Raw genomic sequence first — 24,492 nt, forward strand, 5'->3', positions numbered from 1 at the left:
TATCAGAGTGCAGTCAATCTACTTCCCAAACCAGGCAACAAGAGATGCTGAGGAACAGCCACTGCAGGGAGCATAATTTTCCTCTGATGTAGCTTCAGCTCTACCGGTGTACTTTGCTTTGTACACTTTGAAACCGTATGCCATCTCCTGGCATTGCTGACTCCTTTAGAAAGCAATTAGATAGGCAATATGCACAAAACTCTGAGCCCTCAGGCTGTCTTTTTATTTTGTTTGCTTGTTTGTTGTGTTTTTTTAACACGGCCTGGGGAAAAATTCAAAAGGGTGCGTTAGAAGAAAAATAAGTTTATAACAGTTTTCCAAGCAACCAGGGAGTTTCCCAAGCAGGAAGGTAATGCAACAGGCAGCATTTACTGTGCACTCAAAGATTATTCAGTCAAAACAAGACTGTACCTTGACTACAACTTAATCTATTCAATTTCTGATGTAAAATAGGTGTGCTGAAGATCTCTATCTCCTTGTTCTCTGCAAATTGTGAGGAAACTTGAGAAATCCATATGGAGACCTTAAGGACAAGAGTGAAAAGTAAGAAACACCTAAGGGTTGTGGTGTGTGTACATGAGTTGGCTACCTGTATATTGGCTGTCTCAACTTGAAAATTAAAAATGCATGTATACTACCTAGAGTGGCATGTGTGTTTTCACTATGAATTTAGGTATAAAATATGGCAATAAAATCATCTAAAAACAGGGCTGGAAGGACCTTGAGAGTTCACCCAAGTCTATCCTCATTCTTTAAATCAGGTTCAACTATATCTGCCCAATTTCAAACAGATGTTTGTCCAACCTGATTTTGAAGACTTACAATAAATGGAGATTTTGCAGCTCCCTAGGCTGCAAGATCTATTCCATTGCTTAACTAATCTTACTATTAGAAAGCTTTCTTGAAATCTAGCTTGAGTTTCCTGCTGCAGTTTAAGCCCATATCTTCTTTTCCAGTCTATTAGGAACATGTACAATAGATTATTACTTTCATCTGAACACCATGAAGTGTAAAGTTTTATCATTCCTTTCCTCACCAGTACCCTTATCTTTTTACAACTAAATAACCCTCATGATTTCAACATTGCAGAGAAATCACATTTTCTCTAACAGTTTCTCTAATAATATCTGCTGTTATCCTTCGAACACTCTAATGTTGGCCCATAGTCTCCTCAAATACAGTTTCCAAACCTGTATTCAGCAATCCCAGGGTATGGCATTTGGCTTTTCATAACAGGATTATAAAGGTAGTTAATATTTATATTGGGATGCACAATAACCTCAAAATCCTCTTCTGAAGAATCTGGTCAATTGCTGGATAACCCAGTACTTTTGTAGTTGGCTATTCATATTAATGATTTTCCTGTATTTACCCATGCTAAATTTTATCTAACTTTTTCCAGACCAATTTCCCAGTTCATCAAGACCTGTCTTCATTCTAGTTCTGTCTCCAGTGTACTTGCACTCCCTCCCAGCCTTTTATCTCCTGCAAATTTAACAGGCACTCTTGCTATTTCATTATCCAGGTCACTAACAGAACCACTGAATAAAAGTGGTCTCAAGAGACATACCTATGCTGCTCTATCCTGCCCACAACAATGAACCACTGGTTTCATAGCCTCCCACAGAACAGCAATCAGTGTTATATCTAGCCTGAGCTGTCTCAGTGAAACTGTGTTTGCCTAGCTAGGTTTCTCTAAATAAACGTCCATCCTCTGGGCTTATCTTCATTGCTAAATGGGAGAGAGCCAGGGAGTGTGTTGAGTACTCCACCCTGATGAACCATACTGCTTTTTAACTTGATCTCTAGCTCAGTTTTGTACTACTCTAAGTAGCTCTCTTCAAAACAAATCTGCTTTAGAGGGGCTAGTGCTAGGCAATGTAGACAGACATCAGTCAACATCACATACTCTTCGGGCCAGGTGCTGCTCCTTGGCCCTTGTTTACTCAGCAGTACCGATGAGGCCTACAATGACCACTGAGCCTCATCAGTAAGTAAAGTAAGTTTTTACTTCTACAAGGTCAAAACATAGAGATCTCCATCTTTTTTTCACAACACCATCCCAGAATTGACTACCCTGCTCTACCTCAGGCCTTCGTTGCTTCTGGAAATGTTTTAGACATTTTTAGACATTTTAGTCTCTTCAACTGACAAATTATCCAGTAATGGGGACTATGACAAGTTGTTTCTACCTGGAAGCAAATTGGATTAATATGAAATAAATACATTACTGTATTTATAAAGAATGAACTTCAAGTTCTGCATCCCTGAACAGAGTAGACAGACCACTGATGTGCCCTGTAGTGAATTCCCTGAAGATGTGAAAATCTACTGAGGTCATGGACTAGTACTTTTCTCCAGGACTGCTGGCTTTTGTCTTGCTTCATTTTGCAGATGGACAGACTGTCAGAGCTGCAAACAACCACCAATCCTGGATCACAGTTTTCAGTAAAACTCTAGATACCACTTTTATCCTCTAATGGCTTCTGTTCAGGTCTTTCTATTTTGGCTCATGTTTTGAAACATGACATCTGTTTTTCACTCAGTGTTATTGAAGATAACCGTTGTAAACAGAAGCTGTGCACAAAATAGAATGCAGCTTCCATATAAAATTTTATCTTTTTTTTTTCTCTTTTTTCTTTTTTTTTTTTTTTTTTCTTAAATGCATCACTGAAATGTTAGAAAGTGCAAGACAGAAATTTTGGAAACAGCAGAGGCAGTTCCCTGCCTTCCCACCTGCAGGAAAATCTTGCAAACCCATTTCCAGGAATTACACCTGGAAGACAGCCCTCTGCCCGGACTTCTAGGTACCCCATGCGGTCAAGGAGTCTATTGCTTGTGAGCCACTGAGGTACACCACCTGCTTGCCCCTTTGCAGCAACTCACAGAGAGTCCATCAGCCTCCTGGGGCTCATGATGAGGGAAGTAGCATGTGGGGTCACAGGCTGGTGACCACAGGAAGTACAGGAGACTGCCCGCTGGGCTGCCTCTTTTGGTGGCCCCAAGAAATCACCAGGGTTGTTCAGAGCGTTTCAGTGAACCCCACCTGGTCCCAAGTGGTCCCCTATATGTTACAGAAGGGAATGGGATGAATTGACATCTGCTGAAATACGCTGCAACTGACACCAAGGACTTACTGTTAGACTATATTGATATATCCATATGTGAAACTATGTAGTGAGACAAGACCAGAGTTTTATGAAAAAAATCAATATCAAACTTGTTTTAGTAGGGCTTTGCAAGGAGACCTTTTAAAAATCGTATAAACCAGCACATCATCAAAATTAATTTATATTCTGTCACATCTCTCTTGAGATCTGCTCCATGACAAAAATAAGGTAGGCAAAAATGTAAAGGTGACAAAGCAATTAAAAGAATGAATGTGCTTTGTCTGAGAGCTGGTAACAAAGCTGTGAAATAACTATGAAAAAGCTGTAAACAGTACATGTGGTATATAAAAAAGACATATTTTAAATACCATTCAAAACAATTTCTTAAATAACCCCCAAATTATACACTATTTCTATTCTATTCTATATTAAGAACAAGAATTAATAAACATAAATATCATAATACTATAAAAAGTACTGTACAGACAGAATGGTAAATTCTGTTTGTAGTACACAAATTCAACCTTACAAATTCTGCTGACTTTAAATAAGCTTCCATTCCACAGCAACTTTACCTACTTAGCCAACTTCTTTACCTCCTTCATCTTTTAAGATACTTTCAATATCCTTTGAATCACTGAAGCCTCTACAGTGTGTAACAACAAATCAGTTCTGGCCTATAATTGCTTTTGCTGTATTTTCCATGCCTTTTATTCAAGTCTTTAAAACTGGAGAGTAACTGGGGACAGAAAGTATGATGCAAAGCTGCCTCACATTGAGTTAGAATTTGGGCACATCTCATACAAAATCAAGACAAGACTTGTACCTGCCTGAAAGAATTGTGTGGAAAATATCTGGATGCTGGGAATATATGTCAACTAATTCTGGTTCTTTAAAGATCTAGGTTAAGACAATTGTATATACTTTCATATAATCTGGTTTAAGATGCATATCATCTGGTTTAAGATAACCATGTATACTTTCTCTAGAGTAAATAAAGAGAAAGGAAGCTTTTGGATGAAGATTCATCCAGCTTCTCCCAGACATCTAGCTTCTTTCCTTTGATGAAAGGAAAGCCATGAGGGCCCTAGAATCAGCATAGATATCTCTGAGATGTCTGAAGTCAGGTGAGCTGAATCCCACCTTTAGTCTATAAGTTACAGAAACATAGCAGAAATGACTCTCTTCTTTCACAGGGCAACCCCCAGAGTGTCCTGTGTATGCTTTTGATAGGATATCAGTAGTACATTGCAAAGAATACCCTCCAGGTGTTTTCTGGAAGATTCTGCATGCCTTTGTATTGGGAAATGTATCTTGAACATATAGGACTTTGTAAGAAACCAAGATATTTGGCTTGAGTGTTTTCTACTGGGACCTTTTGAAAACTGTGTGACCAGAGTTAGGAGGTTGCAGTCTAGCATTTGTGGAAGAAAGGAAGGAAACCTGGAGAAAGAGTCTGATTCATGCCATTTTTTCTACTGAACAGAAAAAAACCCTACTGTAATACACCCTGGCTGGGGAATCTGACTATAGTTTTTCCCTCAACATGCTGCTCTACAGATTGACAGAAAAAGATGCAGAGAGATGTGAGAAATAGATGAATAGTCTAGTCACTGCTGCTCTTGCTGCTGGTTATCCTATCACAGGACTGAGCAGACAGAACATACATGAGAATGGTGTCTTGTGCAGATACCATACATCTGTTACTTAATTTAACAGCAGGTTAAACCATGCATTTTTTTTTCTCTTAGTGGGTTCAAACCAAAAGCAAAAAAATAAAACAAATATAGAAGTCTAACAGGCTTAAGAGTATATTTCTCACAGAAAAATAAGTATACCAAAAAGGCAAGTAAACCATCTGCCCCAAACAGTTCCAGATGTTGGTGAGTTTCCAATATCAATTATGTTTTCAAGTAAATTGACGTGGGTTTTAGCCAAATATAAGATCTTTTCCTTCTTCTCCATCATTACTTCACATCTGTTCATCTCGCCCATCTTCCAAGCCCAACTGTTTCTCAGAAGTATTTCCAGGCCAACATGAATCTTTGCTGGGCTTTCAGCTTTGGTATTTTTCTAAATGCTTTGGAGAAGTCCAGAATTGTAGAATTACAGTTTTCAAAGATTCTCTCAGACACAGGTCACCGCTAGGTACCTGGGGCTGACCATAGGGTTTACACTATGAGATAATTCCTATTCATCACCCTTATGTCAGCATTGGGGTATGCAATGTGTTCTGGTTCATCATCCAGCTAATCCAGCTAATACTCTTATCATGACAGCATCATCTGGGAACTTTGCAGGAACATTTTTACTCCATTCATCTGGTTCAACAGCATCTCGCTCTGGAATTTCTTCTCGTTCCAGTCCTCAGGCTTCTGATCATTTGGGACCTCAGTCAAGGTGGGTTTAAGGGAGAAATCGTATCTCTTAGCAGAATTCCACAACTAGCAACAGTTTGATTGACTAACATTTCAAAACTATTGCCAGGATTTAAGGCCAGAGAATAAGTTGGTTCTTCTTATCAGAACAGTAGGTTTTAAAATTTGTACCTGGATGCTCTGCAAGCTTCTTGTCATATTTTCCAGTCTTTGGATACTCATGCTGGAAAATGAAATGCAATCTGTAGTCTCATCAAATAGAGTTTTACCGTGGAATTGAGCACAATTTGGTTCAGGGGCTTTGCGGAGCAGCTTCACAGAGGTACCACTGTACTCTGCTCCATGGAATTTCACTTCATACTGTACAGTAAGGGATTTGGTGTAAAACAGAAAGAACTTTAAAAGTCTGGCAGAGATATGATTGTTGAGCACTCAGAAAACTAAGGTGGATATGAAACATTTAATCAAAGGCAATGGAATTCACATTTAAGAATCACAGTCCCTCTTGTAATGTGCTGAACAGTTATGGGTTTGGTTTGGTATTAACAACATGTTTATCGAACATCATGCCCAAGAGAACCCAGCAATAACTTCATGCAGCACAGACAGCTTTTCAGAAGAAAGCAGTAATGATTACAGTTTGGGTAATGCAGCTTTTCTGATGCGGAAATCATACACTGCACACATGCATAGAGCTAAACAGACATACACACCTTTGCAAAATGGAGAACATTGTCACCTATGGAGAAGCCAGTCCACTCTGCTTAGACAGGAACACATTGTATCAGTGAAAGCATCCCCCCACAGATGCCTGTGCCTGTGCCACACTCCCCTTTGCTGTGGGGGTGGCGTTGGCAGCAGGAGCACGTGGCAATAACCGTGCTCACAAGCTAACTGATGAGTGCTTGGATGGGGAAAGCTTGAGCGTGCTCATAGTCTTGCAAGAAGGGACCTGTTGGGGAGTGGGGAAAGCCAGAGCACTGCTGAATGGTACAGTCATTACCCTATCAGTTATCAGAGCAGGTACGCAGAGGCACCCAGCAGCTCTGCTCAGGACTGCATGTGGCGATGAGAACCTGAGTCACACAACACAAAGAAGGAAGGACAGTAGGAGAACATGCTCAAACAGGTAGTGGAAGGTGGCAGTCAGGATATTAGAAAGCTGAAAGTTGTGACTTCTGACAACAGAAAAAAGACTCTTGTTCCACTTGCAGATCTGTAAATTCGGAACATGTATAATGCCCTGGGCACTGGTGAGGGTGAACAAGACCCATCAGAGGATTCATCAGAGCCAACTTTGGCTGTTGTGACCATAAGACAGGAGTTCAAGATCCTGAGAGGGGTGATCCCATGGGAAACTGTCACAAAGGGCAAAGATGCTCAGAACAGCTGGCTAATCTTCAAGGACGACCTCCTCAGAGCACAAGAATGGTCTTTTGGAATGTATGGAAAGTTGAGTAAGCACGACAGGATCAGCATGGACGAACATGTAGATCCTAACTGAACTCAAACACAATTGTTTTGTGGAGGACAAAACCAATAAGGGTGTCTTTAAGTACATCAGCAGCAAAAGGAAGGCTAAGAGGAGTTTGGGCCTGTGGTGACTGACTCCTCCTCCTCTTTTCTTAGAACTCCTGGTACATGCTGTGCACCAACAGGATGCACACTGGTACATGACGCTTCAAGAAGTGCTCATCAGCGAAAAAGCAGGAAAAGTACCTTACATGTGGTTTGTGATTCGATCTTGGAGCACAAGCTGCAACTCTGAACTTGTGGTCTGATTTTGGATCATAAGTCATAGGTAATTGTGCATAGGTAAAGCAACTGTATAAAAGCTGGCCTTAGAGCAGAGCTACCTGAGGATCTCACTAGCACAGTGACATCCTCCTGGTCAGGGATGCTTGACTGCATGACACTCTCAGCCGCCTCAGTTGCAATCATAAGTGTTATTGGTGTTATTATCATTCTTATTACCATTAAGATTTTATATACTTTTGTCCATGAATATTTGGATAAGGTTAAATCAAACATAGAGACTATTAGCAAATATTTAGATGCTTAATAAACATACATTTATTGGCAATCCTGATGTTTGATTGTTTTAATTCCTTAGCTACTGGTGCCCAGTGGGTACTCTTCTTTTACCTCCTACTTTCAAACGTTGTGTGGACGTTGGTTTAGTAAGACAGTCAAGGAGGATTCTGGGTATTGCACTGAGCTTGTGATCACCTCACTAGAAGGCAGCCCAGATTTGTCTCCTCGGCAGTCTGAACCTTTACCAATGTATAACCTCTGAAAATAGTCACGTTATGACAGGGCCCATTGCTCAAGGAGGCAGGGTACTTAGTGAAAAGAAATTTGAAAAGAGCTAAGGTAGTCAATGCCTTTTTTTCCTCTCTGTTTTCACTGGTAAGGTTTGCTTTCAGTCTTCCAGGTCCCTGAACCTTCTTGAAGAGTATTTGGGAGTGAAGCTGTACTCACAGTAGAGGGAGATTAAATTAGGGGGCACTTAAGGATCACTTAATTAGACATACAGAAACCCATGGTACCAGATAGGATGCATCTGAGGGTGCTGAAGGAGGTGGCTGATGTCATTGTGAGGCTACTCTTGGTTGTATTTGAAAGATGATGGCAATTAGGGGAGGCTTCTGATCACTGGAAAAAGGCAAATGCCACAGTCATCTTCAAGAAGGGCAAGGAGGAGGATCTAGGTAACCACAGGCTGGTGAACCTAGGCTCAATAATGAGATAGTTATTGAGCAAACCCTACTAGATGCCATTTTTAAACACATGAAGGAGAGGAAGGAACGGTTGACATGGACTTACCAAAGGTAAATCATGTTTGACCAACCTGATTGCTTTCTATGACAAGGTGACTGGCACTGTGGACAAGGGGAGGGTGGTGGATGTTGTTTACCTCAGCTTTAACAAAGCCTTTGACCAAGTCTTCACTTGGCCTCGTTATCACCTGATTGGTGAAATATGGGCTGAATATGTGAACAATAAAATGGATGGAAAATTGTCTGCACTGCTGGTCTCAGACTTGTGATCAGTGGCGCAAAGTTCAGCTGCAAGCCAGTAATTAGTAGTATCCCTTGGGGATCATTTTCTGGGACTAATACTGTTTAATGTCTTCATTAATAACCTGAGTGACAGAACAAGAGTGCACTTCCAGCAAGTTTGTGAATGGCCTGACACTGGGGGTAATAGTTTATATGCTAGAGAGCAGGGCTGCTGTTCAGGAGGACCTAGACAGGTTGGAGAAATGGGGTGACCGGAGTCTCATGAAGCTCAAAAAGAGCAAATACAAAGTCCTGCACCTGGGATAGAATAACCCCATGCACTAGTACAGCCTGAGGGCTGACTGTCCAAGAGGCAGCTCTGCAGAAAAGCAGGTCTGATATTTGTAACTCTACATTCATAAGAGTGTAGTCAGCAGGTCCAGAGAGGTGAACCTTCTTCTCTACTTTGCACTTATGAGACTGCATCTAAGTACTCTGTCCAATCTTGGGCTCGCCAGTACAAAAATACCCCATGGACATACCGGAGCAAGTACAGGACAGGGCCGTCTGGGGATGGTCAGGAGACTGGAGCACAGCACATACGTAAAAGGATAGGCTGAGCCAACTATGTCTGTCAGCCTTAAGAAGGAAGGTTCTTTATTCCCATCTACATATACTTCATCAGATGATACAGAGAAGATAGAGCCAAGGTCTTATTGAAGCTACAGAGTGGCAAAAGTTTTGACATGAGAAATTCTGATCAACTGAGAGGGAAAAAAATTACTATGAGACTGTGGTAAAATATTGGAACTGGGGCCCAGAGGGACCGTGGGATCGCCATGCATGGAAGTGTTCAAGACTTCACCAGACACGTCCCAGAGCAACTTCATGTAATTAAACTTGCTTTGAGAAGGGGGTTGGATGAAATGACCTCCAGAGGAACCTTCCAATTTAAATTCTATTTTCTATGGAAGTTTAAAAATGGAAATCCAGTTGGTCAAAATATGTATACAACAACTGAAACCAAACACGGGCAGAGCTAATGTGCAACTCTCTGAGAAAAAGAAATACATTAGATTGCCACCAAGATGTTTCCTAAGTTAGACGGAGGAAAGGCTCCAATAAAACCCCTATGACATTTTAGGCCATTGGCAGTATTGTATGTCTTTCATGTCTGAACAGTTTCTATGCACAATTGCCCAAACAAGTTCTGCTTTTAGCTTTCACTATCAGGAAATCAGAGAGCGATAGCGAGGTCATCTTATTCCACATCTTAATATGAGTGCAACGAAGACAAGAACCAACTGACAATGTACTGAAAAGGAAAAACACTGAGAAGATGGAGAGTGGTCTCCATTTATTATCCTTTTATAGTGCGGTTCTACATACATGACTCCTTTCCATTAATCTCCAGGCATGCCATGGAGAAAGAAGAACAGTGATGCACAATTTAATGACCCGCTTTGCTGGAAACAGCAGGATAAGCCTGTTTAATATGTTTGCTCCTATTAGTAAATCACTGACCAACAGATCACCCCAACAAAACCCCAACAGCAGCACCAACAATAATGACTGCATTTTTCTGATCAACAAAGCAACATTGATTTTAATATGTGCATTTCTGATTCAGTGATGCCATACTTTTTGTTGACACCCAAATGATATAGTTGGTCTATGTGTGTTCAGCTCTTAACTTCTCTCTGCTTTCCCTGTCAGTTCGAATGCTTTTTCAGCCCTTCCTGTGCCAGGAAATCCTGCCTTTTAACCTTCATTCTCCTGCCTTCTTTCTGTGTTGCTTTTTACCTGTTCTGAGATGACAGTTTCCTAGGCTGTTTAGCCATTCCATGCTTTGTGTCACGATGACCTCTTCTGGGCGCTTTCTGCCATCCAAATTTCATTAAATCTAATCCCATTGATTCCTCCTTATGTAGTGTACTGACCTGAATGCAACAAGAGGTTAGTGGAGTTTTTTTCAGAAATCACCTAAATCTCATTTTCTCTTGCCCTGTTAAAAGCCCTGGCAATACACACCTACAATGCAAGGCAGTAGTGGATGGAGCAGCCACGTAAAGCAGCTCCCCCCACAGCCAGGTAGGAGCCAAACCACCCTAGCTTCTTTGCTAGGATTCAAACCATGTGCAATGTCTATGGCACCACTGGGAAAACCTACACTGACGGGATGGGGTGGCGGCCTGTGCTGCAGCTGATGGCACTGCCTGTTGCTTCCCTGAGGCCTGGGCAAAACGAGCGTGATGAGCGTCCTGCCGGTACGCTGGGGATAAGCACACCTAGAAGGAAGGTGGCCAACATGGGACCATTACAGGTGGTCTTGAGAAACCAGCTCCTACAAGGAGTTGGACATGGATGTGGGAGGAAGTAGAGTCAAGAACGGTGGGAATATGGGCTATGAGTTAGCACAGAGGATAATTATTTTAACTTAAATTCTGGTATGTTTTGTTTCTTATATTTGAAGAATGAAGGACCCATTAAGACGTATTTCTGTATTTTTTCCTACTTTTGCAGAACAAAAAAAGAGAAAGATCTGCCTAATAATGCCTGTACAATAATACAGGCACAACAATTAAACAGTATGACATTGGATCCTTGCTAGAGAATAGATTGCAGTGGAGAATCATTTTTATTTTTCACCTTTAATCGTATTTTTGGCTTGAAACATCCAGGCAAATACTGTCCTTAGGACACAAAATATTTGAAAAGGAAATGTCTGCACCCTTCCGTAGAGGGACAGCAGAAGTTTTAACAGCTTCTGCCGTTGCAAAGCAAACTGAACTGTGCAAGAGGTAGCAAATCTTCATCTTATAATATGTCAGAGTCATATGAGGGTTGTGCTTTGTAGTGAAAATATGCACAACAGAGTTAATTTGTTTTCCTGTGTGTTGGGTTTGTGTGGCAAGGTTTTGGTAGTGGGGGGGCTACAGGGGTGGCTTCTGTGAGAAGCTGATAGAAGCTCCCCCTGTGTCTGATAGAGCCAATGCCAGCTGGCTCCAAGACGGGCCCGCCGCTGGCCAAGGCCAAGCCAATCAGTGCCTCTGTGATAAAATATTTAAGAAGAAAAAAAAACAGTTAGAGCTTTTGCAGCCGGAGAGAGGAGTGAGAAGATGTAAGAAACTCTACAGACACCAAGGTCAGTGCAGAAGGAGGGGCAGAAGGTGCTCCAGGCGCCGGAGCAGAGATCCCCCTGCAGCCCGTGGTGAAGACCATGGTGAAGCAGGCTGTCCCCCTGCAGCCCATGGAGGAAGGATGAGGGGGTGTAGAGATTCCACCTGCAGCCCGTGGAGGACCCCACGCTGGAGCAGGTGGAGGCACCTGAAGGAGGCTGCGGCCCGTGGGAAGCCCACGCTGGAGCAAGTTCCTGGCCGGACCGGTGGACCCGTGAAGAGGGGAGCCCACGCCAGGGCAGGTTTGCTGGCAGGACTTGTGACCCCGTGGGGGACCCACGCTGGAGCAGTTTGCTCCTGAAGGTCTGCACCCCGTGAGAGGGACTCCATGCTGGAGCAGGGGAACGATGAGAGGAGTCCTCCCCCTGAGGATGAAGAAGCGGCAGAAACAACATGCAATGAACTGACCGTAACCCCCAGTCCCCCTGTGCCGCTGAGGGGGGGAAGGTTGAAGCCGGGAGTGAAGTTGAGCCCGGGAAGATGGGAGGGGTGGGGGGAAGTGCTTTAAGAGTTGATTTTATTTCTCATTCCTCTACTCTGTTTTGCCTAGTAATAAATTAGATGAATTCCCTCTCTAAGTCTGGTCTGTTTTGCTCGTGACAACAATTAGTGAGTGATCTCTCCCTGTCCTTATCTCGACCCACAAGCATTTCGTTATGCCTTTTCTCCCCTGTCTAGTGAATGAGGGGAGTGAGAGAGCGGCTCTGGTGGGCACCTGGCCTCCAGCCAGGGTCAACTCACCACACCTGTTGGTGCCTTAAACAACAAAGCAGTGTTCTTGTGCAAAGGACTGTCTTGTTAGCCCAAGCGTCTAGAGTGTACTGTATTGACTTGTTCTCAGCATACACATACTGCTTGTAAAACGCAATCTGCAAAGAATATAGCCTTCCTGTAAGTTTACCTTTTCCACTGTCCTTTTCTCTTTCTCCTCACTGATGCTTAAAAATTAGAGTTTGCCTTTCTCTTTAAATGGCAGACTTTTAGCAAAGTTATTTTGCAACCAGTGCTTTGGTTAAAGGAAGAAGTTTGTTCAGGAAGTTTTTAATGCTCTATGCCTACAACTACAACACTTGCAGTATACTTACGGTGGCAGAGGAGATGATAAAGACACAGGTCTTCTATTTATTCCCCTCCCCACCCTAATTTAAGACCACTTTCTCTGTCAGCTGCTTGTCTCTGCCAACAGTGAACCATACAAGAACTTCCTTGGGATATATAGACCATATCTGTGCAGGAATGTTAACATTTAAGAACCTCTGCAACAGACTTGTTTCACTGCAAAGCTAGCTCTGAATAAAATAACTTTTTATTTCACAATCCTTTTAAGAATAAAAGCTAACAAAGCATTTTGTTAGAAATGAAGCCAGGGGGGAGTGCATCCTATATTAAATGTGTCCTAAGCTCTTACATTTATTTAAAGATGTCCAACTTGGCTTCTGGAAATTGACCACTGCCTGTGACCACTGCCTCACTCATCACACAGGGCTGATACAGAAGACCTGCTCTGTAAGCCACAACTCATGCTAATCTGCAAAACACTAGTAAGAAGCAGTGCAGGGAATATCCTCAGATACATATTGTACATATATATATACACACACATATGTGCATGTAGATACATCTATTTATATGCACAAAAACACGTACACCCCTTCATGCACATAGGTAACGACAGGATAACTATACATGAACACATTAATGATTAGTAGAAAACACAAACACCTCCAAGTTCCTCTACCTTGGGCTAAGGTATATGGTGATACCCTGACATCATGCCATAATGAACACCACAAAAATATAGCAGTAAAATTCAGTACAGGCCAAGACCAGCAAAAAGAATAACTATTCTTGTCATTGTCCATCACAGAGGTACTCCAAAAGATAACCATACAATAAGCAGGCTTAAAACCAATAATTTTGTATATGAGACAACTGCAAATTAGAGAAAAAAAATTAACTGAGGATGTTTATTTTCCTGGTGATTTAAACGTACAAAAAATTGTTGCTAGCAAAGCCTGAGGAAGCAACACTGCAGCTTTGTGCATGGTAACTAGCAAAAGCCAGCAGCACCACCTGGTGTTCTCTCCAACCCCCCAGAGAAGTGTTTGGTCCCCTTGGAGCAGAGCCCTAATAGCAAGATCCAGTTTTGTAAACTCCAACCTCTTTAACCCACTGTGTGCCATTGAAATGTACAAACCATGATGGAAAAATCTCTGACTAGTTGACATTTAAACAGTATGCTCAAGATAGTTTGGTTTGCGTGGCTACATTCATTAAATTAATGGAGTTAGGAGTCAGTAGTCCCAAAACACTGTATTGGGTTTGCATGGCAAGGTTTTGGTATTGGGGGCTACAGGGGTGGCTTCTGTGAGAAGCTGCTAGAAGCTTCCCCTAGGTCCCATAGACCCAATGCCAGCCAGCTCCAAGACGTACCCACTGCTGGCCAAGGCCGAGCCCATCAGTGACGGTGGTAGTGCCTCTGGGATAATAGAGTTAAGAAGGGGGAGAAAAAAAATAGCAGCAATTGCAGCCAGAGAGAGGAGTGAGAATATGTGAGAGGAACAACTCTGCAGACACCAAGGTCAGTGCAGAAGGAGGGGGAGGAGGTGCTTCAGGCACTGGAGCAGACATTCATTCCTGCAGCCCCTGGAGAAGACCCTGGTGAGGCAGGCTGTCCCCCTGCAGCCCATGGAGGAAGGATGAGGGGGTGTAGAGATTCCACCTGCAGCCCGTGGAGGACCCCACGCCGGAGCAGGTGGAGGCACCTGAAGGAGGCTGCGGCCCATGGGAAGCCCACGTTGGAGCAAGTTCCTGGCCGGACCTGTGGCCCTGTGGAGAGAGGAGCCCACGCCAGGGCAGGTTTGCTGGCAGGACTTGTGACCCCGTGGGGGACCCATGCTGGAGCAGTTTGCTCCTGAAGGACTGCACCCCGTGGAAGGGACCCACACTGGAGCAGTTGGTGAAGAACTGTAGCCCATGGGAAGGACTCACATTGGAAAAGTTGGTGGAGGACTATCTCTGGTGGGAGGGACCCCAGGCTGCAGCAGGGGAAGAGTGTGAGGAGTCCTCCCCCTGAGGAGGAAGGAGCGACAGAGACAACATGTGATGAACTGACCACAATCCCCATTCTCCATCCCCCTGTGCCACTGTGGGGAGGAGGTAGAGAAATCAGGAGTGAAGTTGAGCCTGGGAAGAAGGGAGGGATGGGGGGAAGGTGTTTTTAAGATTTGGTTTTATTTCTCATTATCCTACTGTGATTTGATTGGTAATAAATTAATTTTCCCAAGTTGAGTCTGTTTTGTCCATGACAGTAATTAGTGAGTGATCTCTCCCTGTCCCTATCTTGACCCACAAGCCTTTCGTTATATTTTCTCTCCCCCGTCCAGCTGAGGAGGGGAGTGATAGATCGGCTTTGGGGGAGTACCTGGCGTCCACCACAAACATAAATGAAGCAAAGATCTGCAACCCTTAGCTTTGGATGTGACTAATAAACCCTGCTTATAGTAGGATGTATCCATTTAAGCATAGCCATCAATGGACCTATGTGTTTTGCCCCATCCCCCCTTGAGCACCTGCAGAATTAGTTCACTTGCTGGAAGAGTGGTTTGGGTGAGGCTGTGTCTGCCCGCAGGGTCCCATTCAGACACACCCTCAGGCCTTCCTCTCTCCCAGCCAGTTTTGAAAACAAGCCTGAGGCACTTTTGGAAATTTCCCTGTCAAACCCTTCCTTCTTCTGGAACAGTATTTTCCTTGTCTATTAAACTAAGACTACTTTTTGCAACTTGCAATGCTACCTTTGATGGGAAGTCCTGCTTAAAAACTAAATTAAAACCTTGGATAAAAACTTAATAAGTACTTTTTCAATGCATATTAAAATAAATGTGTATAGGTGTTTACAAAGAGGAATTGGCCCTTGTGTTTAAAGATGTCTGGATTCCTTTGCGACTCGAACAGAGAGAAAGATAACTGACATTCGATTCTATTTTCCTCTTGTCACTTTCTCAGCAAGTAATAGCATGTCGACCTAGAGTGGGCAAATACTCCAGGCACAAATAAGTTTATTCACAAGCAAATATGTTCATTCATAAGTTATTATGCTCCTTCACACATGAATACCCAAGTCAAAATGGTGAGAACTTAGATGAAAACAGAAGTCAGATTCATCAGCTGGGTATATAAATACACGCCTCCAGCTACAACAGGGCTCTACATAGCTTGCAGGCAGTCCTGTAAAAGGTCACTGAGTAAATTCTAAAAAAAACCCCCATGCCTTAAAAGATACTCTACTTCAATGGTGAGTTTTGATATGATGTGTAAGTCAGCACTCTGCAATAAGTTTGAAGTACTGCAAAAGTTTTATAGGTGGGAAAAACCAAAACCAAAACCAACTCTCAAGTCACCCCGTAGCCCCAGGATCCCCCTTCACCCTTGCTTAGGGGAAAGAGCAAATGGCAGGAAAGGAAGAGGCAACGAAAACGTCAAGCACTGGGCACCTACAGACACACAATTTCAGCATCATGAGGCAGCACTGCACTTCTTTGGTCGCCCTGAGGGACTTACTGTGGGGTAGGGGTGTGAGCAGAAGACAGTGTATTTCCGAATGATGCCATTCAGCTTGAGAGGAGGGAGCCAGGACACGAAGACGGTGGAGGCCGAAGCTGCAGCTGCTTTAACTCCAGCGGGAGGACCTGGAACTGCAAAACCAAGATATGTTAGAGTGGCCCAAGCAGGCACTCAGTCATCCTAGTGTAACGGAGGAGCAAAAAGGAGAAGTGGAGCGTACCGCTTTGGTAACTGTGCCCCTGTGGACCAAGGCGGACATCCTGTGTTAGGAAGCAGCCTCCATGCTGCTCGTGCCAGGGGAGAGGGTTTGGAGGGCTGCGCCCCCATCCCTAAGAGATGAGAGGGTCTGCTTCAGAGGGCCTTGAGGCAGAAGCTGCCTCTGATGGTTAAACTTTTGTGAAGTACCACCCCTAGGCCACATGCATGATAATATGTTGGCTGTGGCCAGTGGAAATTGCTAAAAACAAATTATAAATTGTCAGTTTTGAAGATATAACTCATGCCCAGTGATTATTTGCTGTATAAATAATACACATGTGAACAGTTTAATGGACACACAGAGTAGAGCTGTGAATTTAATGAAGTGGAGAGCAAATGAGCTGCAGTCCCGTACAGTTAGCACTGCTTGACGTGACCCAGGGTCTAGCTAGCGGTGTGACGTGTGAGCAGACGTATGGCCACACCGCCTCTGTTCCACCAGCCTTGCTCTCAGCAGCTCACACCTCTGTCTGGAACTGCAGTATTTGAGCACATATCTATTTCTTTAATTACAGCAGCTATTTATATAAGCCATCGAAAACTGCCGCAGAAAAAGAGAAAAAAACCCCTCCTCTCTAAAACCACTGTGAAAAAACTTCAGCCAGGAAATGCTAAAATCTTGGTATATAATCTTAACTGTATCTCTGCATGCTTGCATTTTGAGAAAGACTTTAATTTCATGAACATATGTTATTTTTCAAACACACGTTATGCTACAATGTTCTCCAACTTTGGAAGTGCTCTTATACTAATCTGAAAAAATTCCTGTATGCTAGAATATCACATTACACATCAGCTGGTACTTAAACAAAATAGCAAGGGCTACAATTAACATTAGAATAAATTGTTTTAAAGTTTCCTGAAAAAACCCATCTTTTTGTCAACAGGAACTTATTTTAAAATATTTTTAAAGCCATAAAAATAAATAATTTTAAATATATTTTAATACTGCCTGTGGAGAATATTAATGTAAAATTATTAAAATAGATATGTTTTACTGGAAATTACTACATATGGTATTAAAGACAAAATGAAACATTTTGATGGACTCTGTTTTCTGCAGAACTTTTGGTTCATGAAGAATCTAATATTTTTGTCTAATTTCAAGCAAAATAACCAATATGTTAGAATATCCAGTAAAATTACCATTCCAATGCTTGATCAGCTTTCTTAACTTTCACAGAAAACAGTTATTGTGCAATATAGATGGAAAACCCCTTGTCCAGCAAGCTGATCTTCATAGATGGATCCTTAATCTTGGTTCTACCTCATTTAAGTAAGTAGGTGTTATGGTGGTAAAAAACTTTGCCTATAAAGACAAGTCAGACAGCCTGGGTTCTAAATTTGCTTAGTGTTGCAGCTAGCTACTTCAGGTTGTAAAAAGCGTATAAGGAGAACTTTAATTTTATATCTGTAAAGGTACCACTGGATGATGTAGGAAAACTGACGGATAGGCACCACTCAGTGCAACATTTCTGAATATGCATTTTCTATTTATAGTGTGTTGAGAAAGCTAATAAGGCATCAAGTGAGAATGTCATGATTATAATTGCATGCAAACCCAGTCCCTCACTGCAAAGGGGCTAATTCAGTTAGCAGTTCTATCCAATGCAGAGTAAATATTGATGCTTGACAGCATTCAACTTGTTATTTATACCCAGCTCATTAGAAATGCTATTTGCTCCTGCTGCTGAAGAGTGAAAGCTAGCTCTCCAGGGTAATTACTTAACCCACGGGAGGATTCCTTTACGGTTAGTAATGTTTTCTGGAAATCACTGCAAATAGATGTATGAGGTTAAAGTAATTTATTGTTAAATTAGGGTGTGATCTATAGGGACAGGTTCTGATGGTAATTGGTCATGGCCGTCAACTGCTGGCCGTCAACTCAAAATTCATCTAGAATTTTCCAGTCAATGGACATATGTGGAAAATATTACTTGTCATTGGACTGCTGTATTTCTGTCTACTATACAGACCAGCAGAATGAAGGGCTGGAAAGAAAGTCATATAGTCAAATTTCTGAAGCATTTCTAATTCAAAGAGCCCTCCGCCCTGTTGCAGAGGGGTTGGAATCAGGCAACAGTTTTTGCAGTGGTGCCAAAATTATTCTGAATGTTCATTTATTACTCCTCTTTTTGTCTTTGTTTGCTGGGTTGTGCATGTGGGAATGACAGTGTGTGGGGAAGTGTTTACATTTCCTCAGCAAGAATTCTGCAGACTGTCATCTGATGCCTTACAGACCACCACTATCCTCTGTCCAGAGGGTAAAGTCATTGCTCAAACTCATGCCCTGGACCTAAACAAGATTACTATGTGTTAGCTCAGCATTAACTGAAACATTTCTTACTAAACATGGGTTCCCTGAGTATCTGAAGAAGTTGTGGTGGAGGAATGTGGTGCCTGCCTTATCTTGGAGTGGAAAGACCCCAGTCTTGCTATGCAATCTTAAAGCATATTCTCTCATGGCCATTGCATCCTGTAGCCTTACTAGCTTCAGTCATTATGAGACAGCAGAATCAGGAGACCTGGGCTGTCTTACTGAATTCTCCAGGGATCGTTATTTAGCACATAAATTGCCACAGATCCAAGCAAAGATAAGCTAAATGTGCACAATACCATAGTTTCTTTTTTCCGTGGTCACCAGGGGTAAAATAATGATAAGAAGCCGGAGGACAACTAGGGCTAAGCAGAGAGAAGCCGAGGACTGCTTCTAGCCAACTTTGCAACCTTCCAGGGAGCAGATTTGGCAAATTTAAGATCAAAAATGCCCTCATTCTCCAGCTAGCAAGGCTTTGAAAGACACAGAAATAGCATGCTGCTTTCATGTGGAGGAGAACACTTTGTATTCTTGACAGTGCAAGTGAAATACTAACGCAGAGAAGGCAATTATACTGATACGACTACTCCGGGAAACAGCATTTAGATGTGCTGGATAACGGGGAGGAACTCCAGGAACTTTCTCATTCCCCTCTTCATAAGCAGAGAGATTATCACCATTTTTCTTCGCAGTACTGAACAGCAGGGAGGCAAATGTACAGAGCGTGGTGCATTTAAGAGCGATATCACCAATATATCAGAAAACTGAACCCTGCTCCAAAACAGATTTTTAATTCTGCACCACACAAGACTATCTTATTGACTGTTACATTTATGAAAAACAAAACACAATAAACTCCCGACTGCTGCCAGTAGTGCCTTTGTTCGTGTAGATATCCCACCTACAATTTAGACCCATGCTGGCCAAAATACAATCACATGTGCTGTCCACCTCTCATTCATTCTGAACTGGCCTCATATTAATCACACCATTTCTATCACATCCTACCAGTTTCACAAGGGGAAATTTTATTATTCTGTACCTTATTTTGTTAGTCAAAAAGATAAAATTGGAGATCTTTCACAATAGAAAAAAATGCATTAAGGGGTGAGTAAGGGCAATTTTCCATCACAGTGCCCAGGCAATGAACTGCACAGCCATCCTCACCAGCTGAATGAGCCCAAGCAGAGCTCTGCTCCAAAGAGTACTGAACATGCACTTGATTAGATTTATGCTTACTCAGTTTAGAATAAATATAAAGCTTCGTCAGATGGTATCCTTATCCATCTCTCTCATGCCAATTGCCAGGAAGCTTGATGTCCAGAGACAGAAATGAGAGGAGGAAAATCTCTCTGGGCTCAGGCTTACAATGAGGCTGGCGAAGGGGTTTAGTGTTATTCCTCCTTCGTCCCTGCACCCAGACCCTGCTGCTCCCTTGCTGCAGCTTTCCTCTTGCTCTGAACACTGACCTCAGGGGCAGAGCAGAGCTGGAAGGACAGCGCTGCTGCACCGAGCAAAGCCTCCTGTGATATACAAACAGCTTTCTGTGCATAAGAATGCATTTTCTCAAAAGAAACCGATACGAAAGAGAAACATGCATCCTCCTGCACCACAGAAACCCCAGAAGCAAACTCTGCCGCACACTCAGTAAAAAGCAGCAGTAGGGGACAAAACCACAATGAATTCTTAAAAAAATGCGTATTTCTGCTTGACTTATTTTTCTGCCAGAACTTCAAGAAGAGCAGTTTCTTTTTCCGAAGGCTAATGGGGGCAAAAAAAGCAAGACAAACCCTATAAATATGATCATGTTGAAAGGAAAGCCAAATTGCCAATTGCAGGAATTGAAGCTTTCCATGGGAGTGGGCTCTGGGGGCCGTGTTCTCCACTGGCCAGTTCTGCCCAAGGTCAGAGGTGCTGCTGCCAGCCGAGGTGCTGCACCATGTGCCGGGCATGTACGGGGAGCAAATTCATTGTCTCAGCTACACTTTTCTCATATCACATTTGCAGTGCAGAAACAGAGAGGGAATTTGTCAACCCCCCATTGCTACGATGTGGAGTAGCTTTCGAAACTGTACTTTGAACACAGCGAGGAAGAGAATTTGAAGAGCTACTTGAATTTTTAATGATTTAGTAAATTAAATCCTCAGGTGAAGAAGACAATCAGCTTATTAGAAACTGTAAAGTGGAAAAGGTAGGGGACAAAACCACAAAAAATTCTTAAAAATCGGGCATTTCTGCTTGGCTTATTTTTCTGCCAGGAGGAACTACAAGAAAAGCAGTTTCTTTTTCTGAAGGCTAATGGGGGGGGGGGAAGCTAGGCAAAACCCATAAACATGATCACATTGAAAGGCAAACTCATTTCCTATTACTTGCTAGAGCTGTTCCCCTTTCCTAAGCTGATCAGCAGCAATGTCTGACCTCTGGTGTCTAAAATCAGTATCAAACATTACAAGAAATCGAAGCACCAACTCATTTCATCCAGGCTCACTGGTTACTCTTATTTTGCTATGCTGGAGATTTCAAGCCTGCTAGAGAAATTTTGGCCTGATGTCTCTAGCTGAACACCAACAGAGAAGTCACAGGAGGCTGCGATCTGTCTTTCAACAGCAGCAGTGAAACACACTGCAACATTGATTTTACAAAGAAAAGTTTCTCCTAATGTATAAGAAATTAAAAAAGAAATTGATAGCATGATATAGCCTCATAGTAATAACGATGTGGGGGGCTTGGCAACCACTTAAAAATATCTCAAATATATATATATATATATAATTAGAGGAGGGTGAAATATCTTGTGTCATAATTTTAGCCAGAGAAGGTCTGGGAGCAGAGATACAAGGTTTCCAGATCTAAGCTCTGTTAAGACTGCCAACTATTTGTATTTCACGTGCTGAGAGAGTGTTCAAACTCACTTCAGGGCAGGATCTTTTAGGTGCACTGAAATTAGTCCTACTGAATAATCCTCTACAGGACCCTCTTTTCCTTAGAAAATTACAGAAGAAATGTCTGTTCTTTCTGAGGAATGAGGCACCCCTTAGATACATATAGTATAGCAATGTGAATGCTCTTTTCCCATTTAACTTACACAGCCTTAAGGATGTCTAGACCTGGGACTTTGGGTTTGGCTTATGTTTAACTGCAGCTCTTTATGTATTCCACTCTAAACCTTTACTGCCTTTAATAAAAAGTTGTGAAGTTGAAGCAAAACATGAAATAATTGTATTTTCTGGAAACACCTTTCAGTTCAGTTTTCTGGACAAAAGATTTAATGAGTAGAACCACTGCGAGGCATCAGAAAACATCTGAAAAGGTTAGTCATGCTGCCTTGGGGTGAATTATTGCTGAACTGCCAGGAGGATTAAAGATGAGAGATGAGCCTTTGCACAGCCGCCAAACACTGTCAGAGTCTATGTGCTTCCAACGTCTCAGGGCCTGTCTGATCTCAGAAAGGGAGAAGCAAACTAGGAGGAGGGGGGTTGCAAAACTAGAGACAGGTCACAGGAGATGGATGGGTGTATGTGTCACCGGGAAGGAGCAAAGTGCGCAGTAATGCTTCAGATAGGAAATACTGTTAGAAAGTGGCAAGTTATCCGTCGCTCTGCCTGGCCAGCTGAGCAAGAGGAAGGACCAACTCACTGTGCAGCAAAAGAGATTGCATTATGGTAGATCCTTAACTGGCACAAGATACTTAGGGAGGCTATGAAGTCCTCATCGCCGTAAATTTTGGACAAAAGGTTAGTAAATATTAGCAATGGCTGAGATATATCTGATCCTCTTTAGAGCAGGGGAATGGTCTTGGTGAAGTGTCAGCAACCTTTCAGGAGCAGTACACCACGTTTTTGTTGTCCACAGTGAGACAGAGGTACTGCTGGCACCACTTCTGCCACCTGATCAATTCCAAAAGCTGAAGGAATCTCACACAAAGACAAGATGTTATCTGCACCCAGGCAAGTTTTGGTAGCTTGCAGATCGCATCAAGTTTTTAACTCAACAGAAACCAGTGCATGGCTTTCCCAAACAGTCATTATGAAGTGCTGACCCAGGAGCCAGGGGCTCTCTCTACTGCTTGGCTTTTCAGGGATTTCTGGAAGAAGGCTCCTTCTTGTCCCCCAACATTGGACTGGCTGGCCAGTTTAACACATAAGGCAGCAGGCTGCAACGTTGCTCAAAGGCACAGACCAACAAGCGCGTTCTTGCTGTCCTCAGGAGTGCTCTGACGTGAATTATATCTCCCCCAGACCAGCCTGTCCCTGAGCTCCTGGAGCAGTGTTGGATAACTCCCCTGTCTGCTGGTGGCTTAAGTCCCAATCCGAAACCTCTGTGGTGAGACCCTTTGTGTTCAGAGAGTATTCAGGGAAAGATTGCCAGGCTGGGATCTACTTGACAAAAAAAAATAACTTGAAAATGCAGCAGGTGATTTTACAGCTCTTATTTTTTAGATTTTTCTTTGAAATAAAGCCATCTACCTCCAAGCACTGGGTGTTTCAAAAGCATCTAACTCAGGACTTAGGTGGTCCAAAGTAGTTGTGAAAGGACTTTAGGGTGGGATCAGAATGACCTAACATTCAATGTTTTAGACGCACAAGTCTATAGTTGAGCAAATTGTCCTTGATAGTTTCAGGCTAGGTGCAGTACCTTGAGACAGTTTTAAACAGAGCCATTATTGTAAGCTGATGCAGAATCTCAGTGACGCCGACATCTAGCAGTCCAGGAAGCAGACCTACATTAACCAACATAGCTATGTGCCTAAATTTCCTCACATTTATCAGTTATAAAACATTCACTTTTTTTTTTCTGTTAATTAATCTTTGGTCAAAATAATGGAATGTATTAAACACTTGAAAAATGGAACAAGGAACAAATAACTCATTTGATAATGTAAGAGAAAATTTTAGAAGTCCAATTTTCACTTATACTGCATCCCCTGGATACAACTACAGTTGGGGCCAGGTGACCTTACAATGTATGTAAATTTTAGAATGAGTCCCTTAACTTTTTATTGGAAAAAAATAACATTTTAACATTAATAACATTTATCAAGTCACTTTTTTTAATGGCAAAAAACCACCACACATTCATCAAGTCAGTTAATCTACTGAACCTACTCCCTTGGCACTTTTGTAAATCTCACTACAAATAAAAAAAAAAGACAAATCTATTCATATATTCATGAATGACCAGTAAACTGGATAAGTAACAAAGAAAAATCCGTTGACTAATTTCCTTGAAAAAACTTTGCATAACTCACGGGAGAATTTACCAATCAAACATTATTCAAGTAACTTCAGTGCTAGGACTGTGTGCATTTTTATTTCTGCCAAAAAATTCTTGATCCAGATTTTCAAAAGTGTTTAGGGATCTAAAGATGTATTTGTACATCTCATGGGGTTTTCAAGGCATTAAACAGGTTAGGGACCAAACTCTCCCTGAATGTGAAATTCTAGTCCTTGAGAAATAGATCAGTATGTGGCATCATACTGAGGCAACCTGAAGTGATTTCCATAATTAAAGTTTCGAGAAAGTGATTATGAAATCTCATGTGTGTGTCTGTGTGTGATTAAAAGTTTCTTAAACTTTCAGCATTAGGAATTTAATTTTCCATGCTTTGGTCTATGAACAAAGGCAAAAGATTTTTGTTCTTCATTTTGCTTTTGAGAGAAGAGGTGTTTGGAGGATTTTTTTTTT

At 42.3% G+C, this 24,492-nt stretch overlaps 1 protein-coding gene across 2 annotated transcripts in view; it reads right to left on the reverse strand.

The window, feature by feature from the left end:
- DSCAM (DS cell adhesion molecule) overlaps nt 1-24,492 on the reverse strand; it is a 476,818-nt gene that overhangs the window by 68,796 nt on the left and 383,530 nt on the right. For both annotated transcript variants that reach the window (XM_054820229.1, XM_054820238.1), the window contains exon 20: nt 16,230-16,363. In XM_054820229.1, coding sequence (XP_054676204.1) covers nt 16,230-16,363 — 134 coding nt within the window. The remainder of the gene's footprint in view (nt 1-16,229; nt 16,364-24,492) is intronic.

The sequence above is a fragment of the Grus americana genome, chromosome 1, assembly GCF_028858705.1.
Source record: "Grus americana isolate bGruAme1 chromosome 1, bGruAme1.mat, whole genome shotgun sequence".
Taxonomy (NCBI): domain Eukaryota; kingdom Metazoa; phylum Chordata; class Aves; order Gruiformes; family Gruidae; genus Grus; species Grus americana.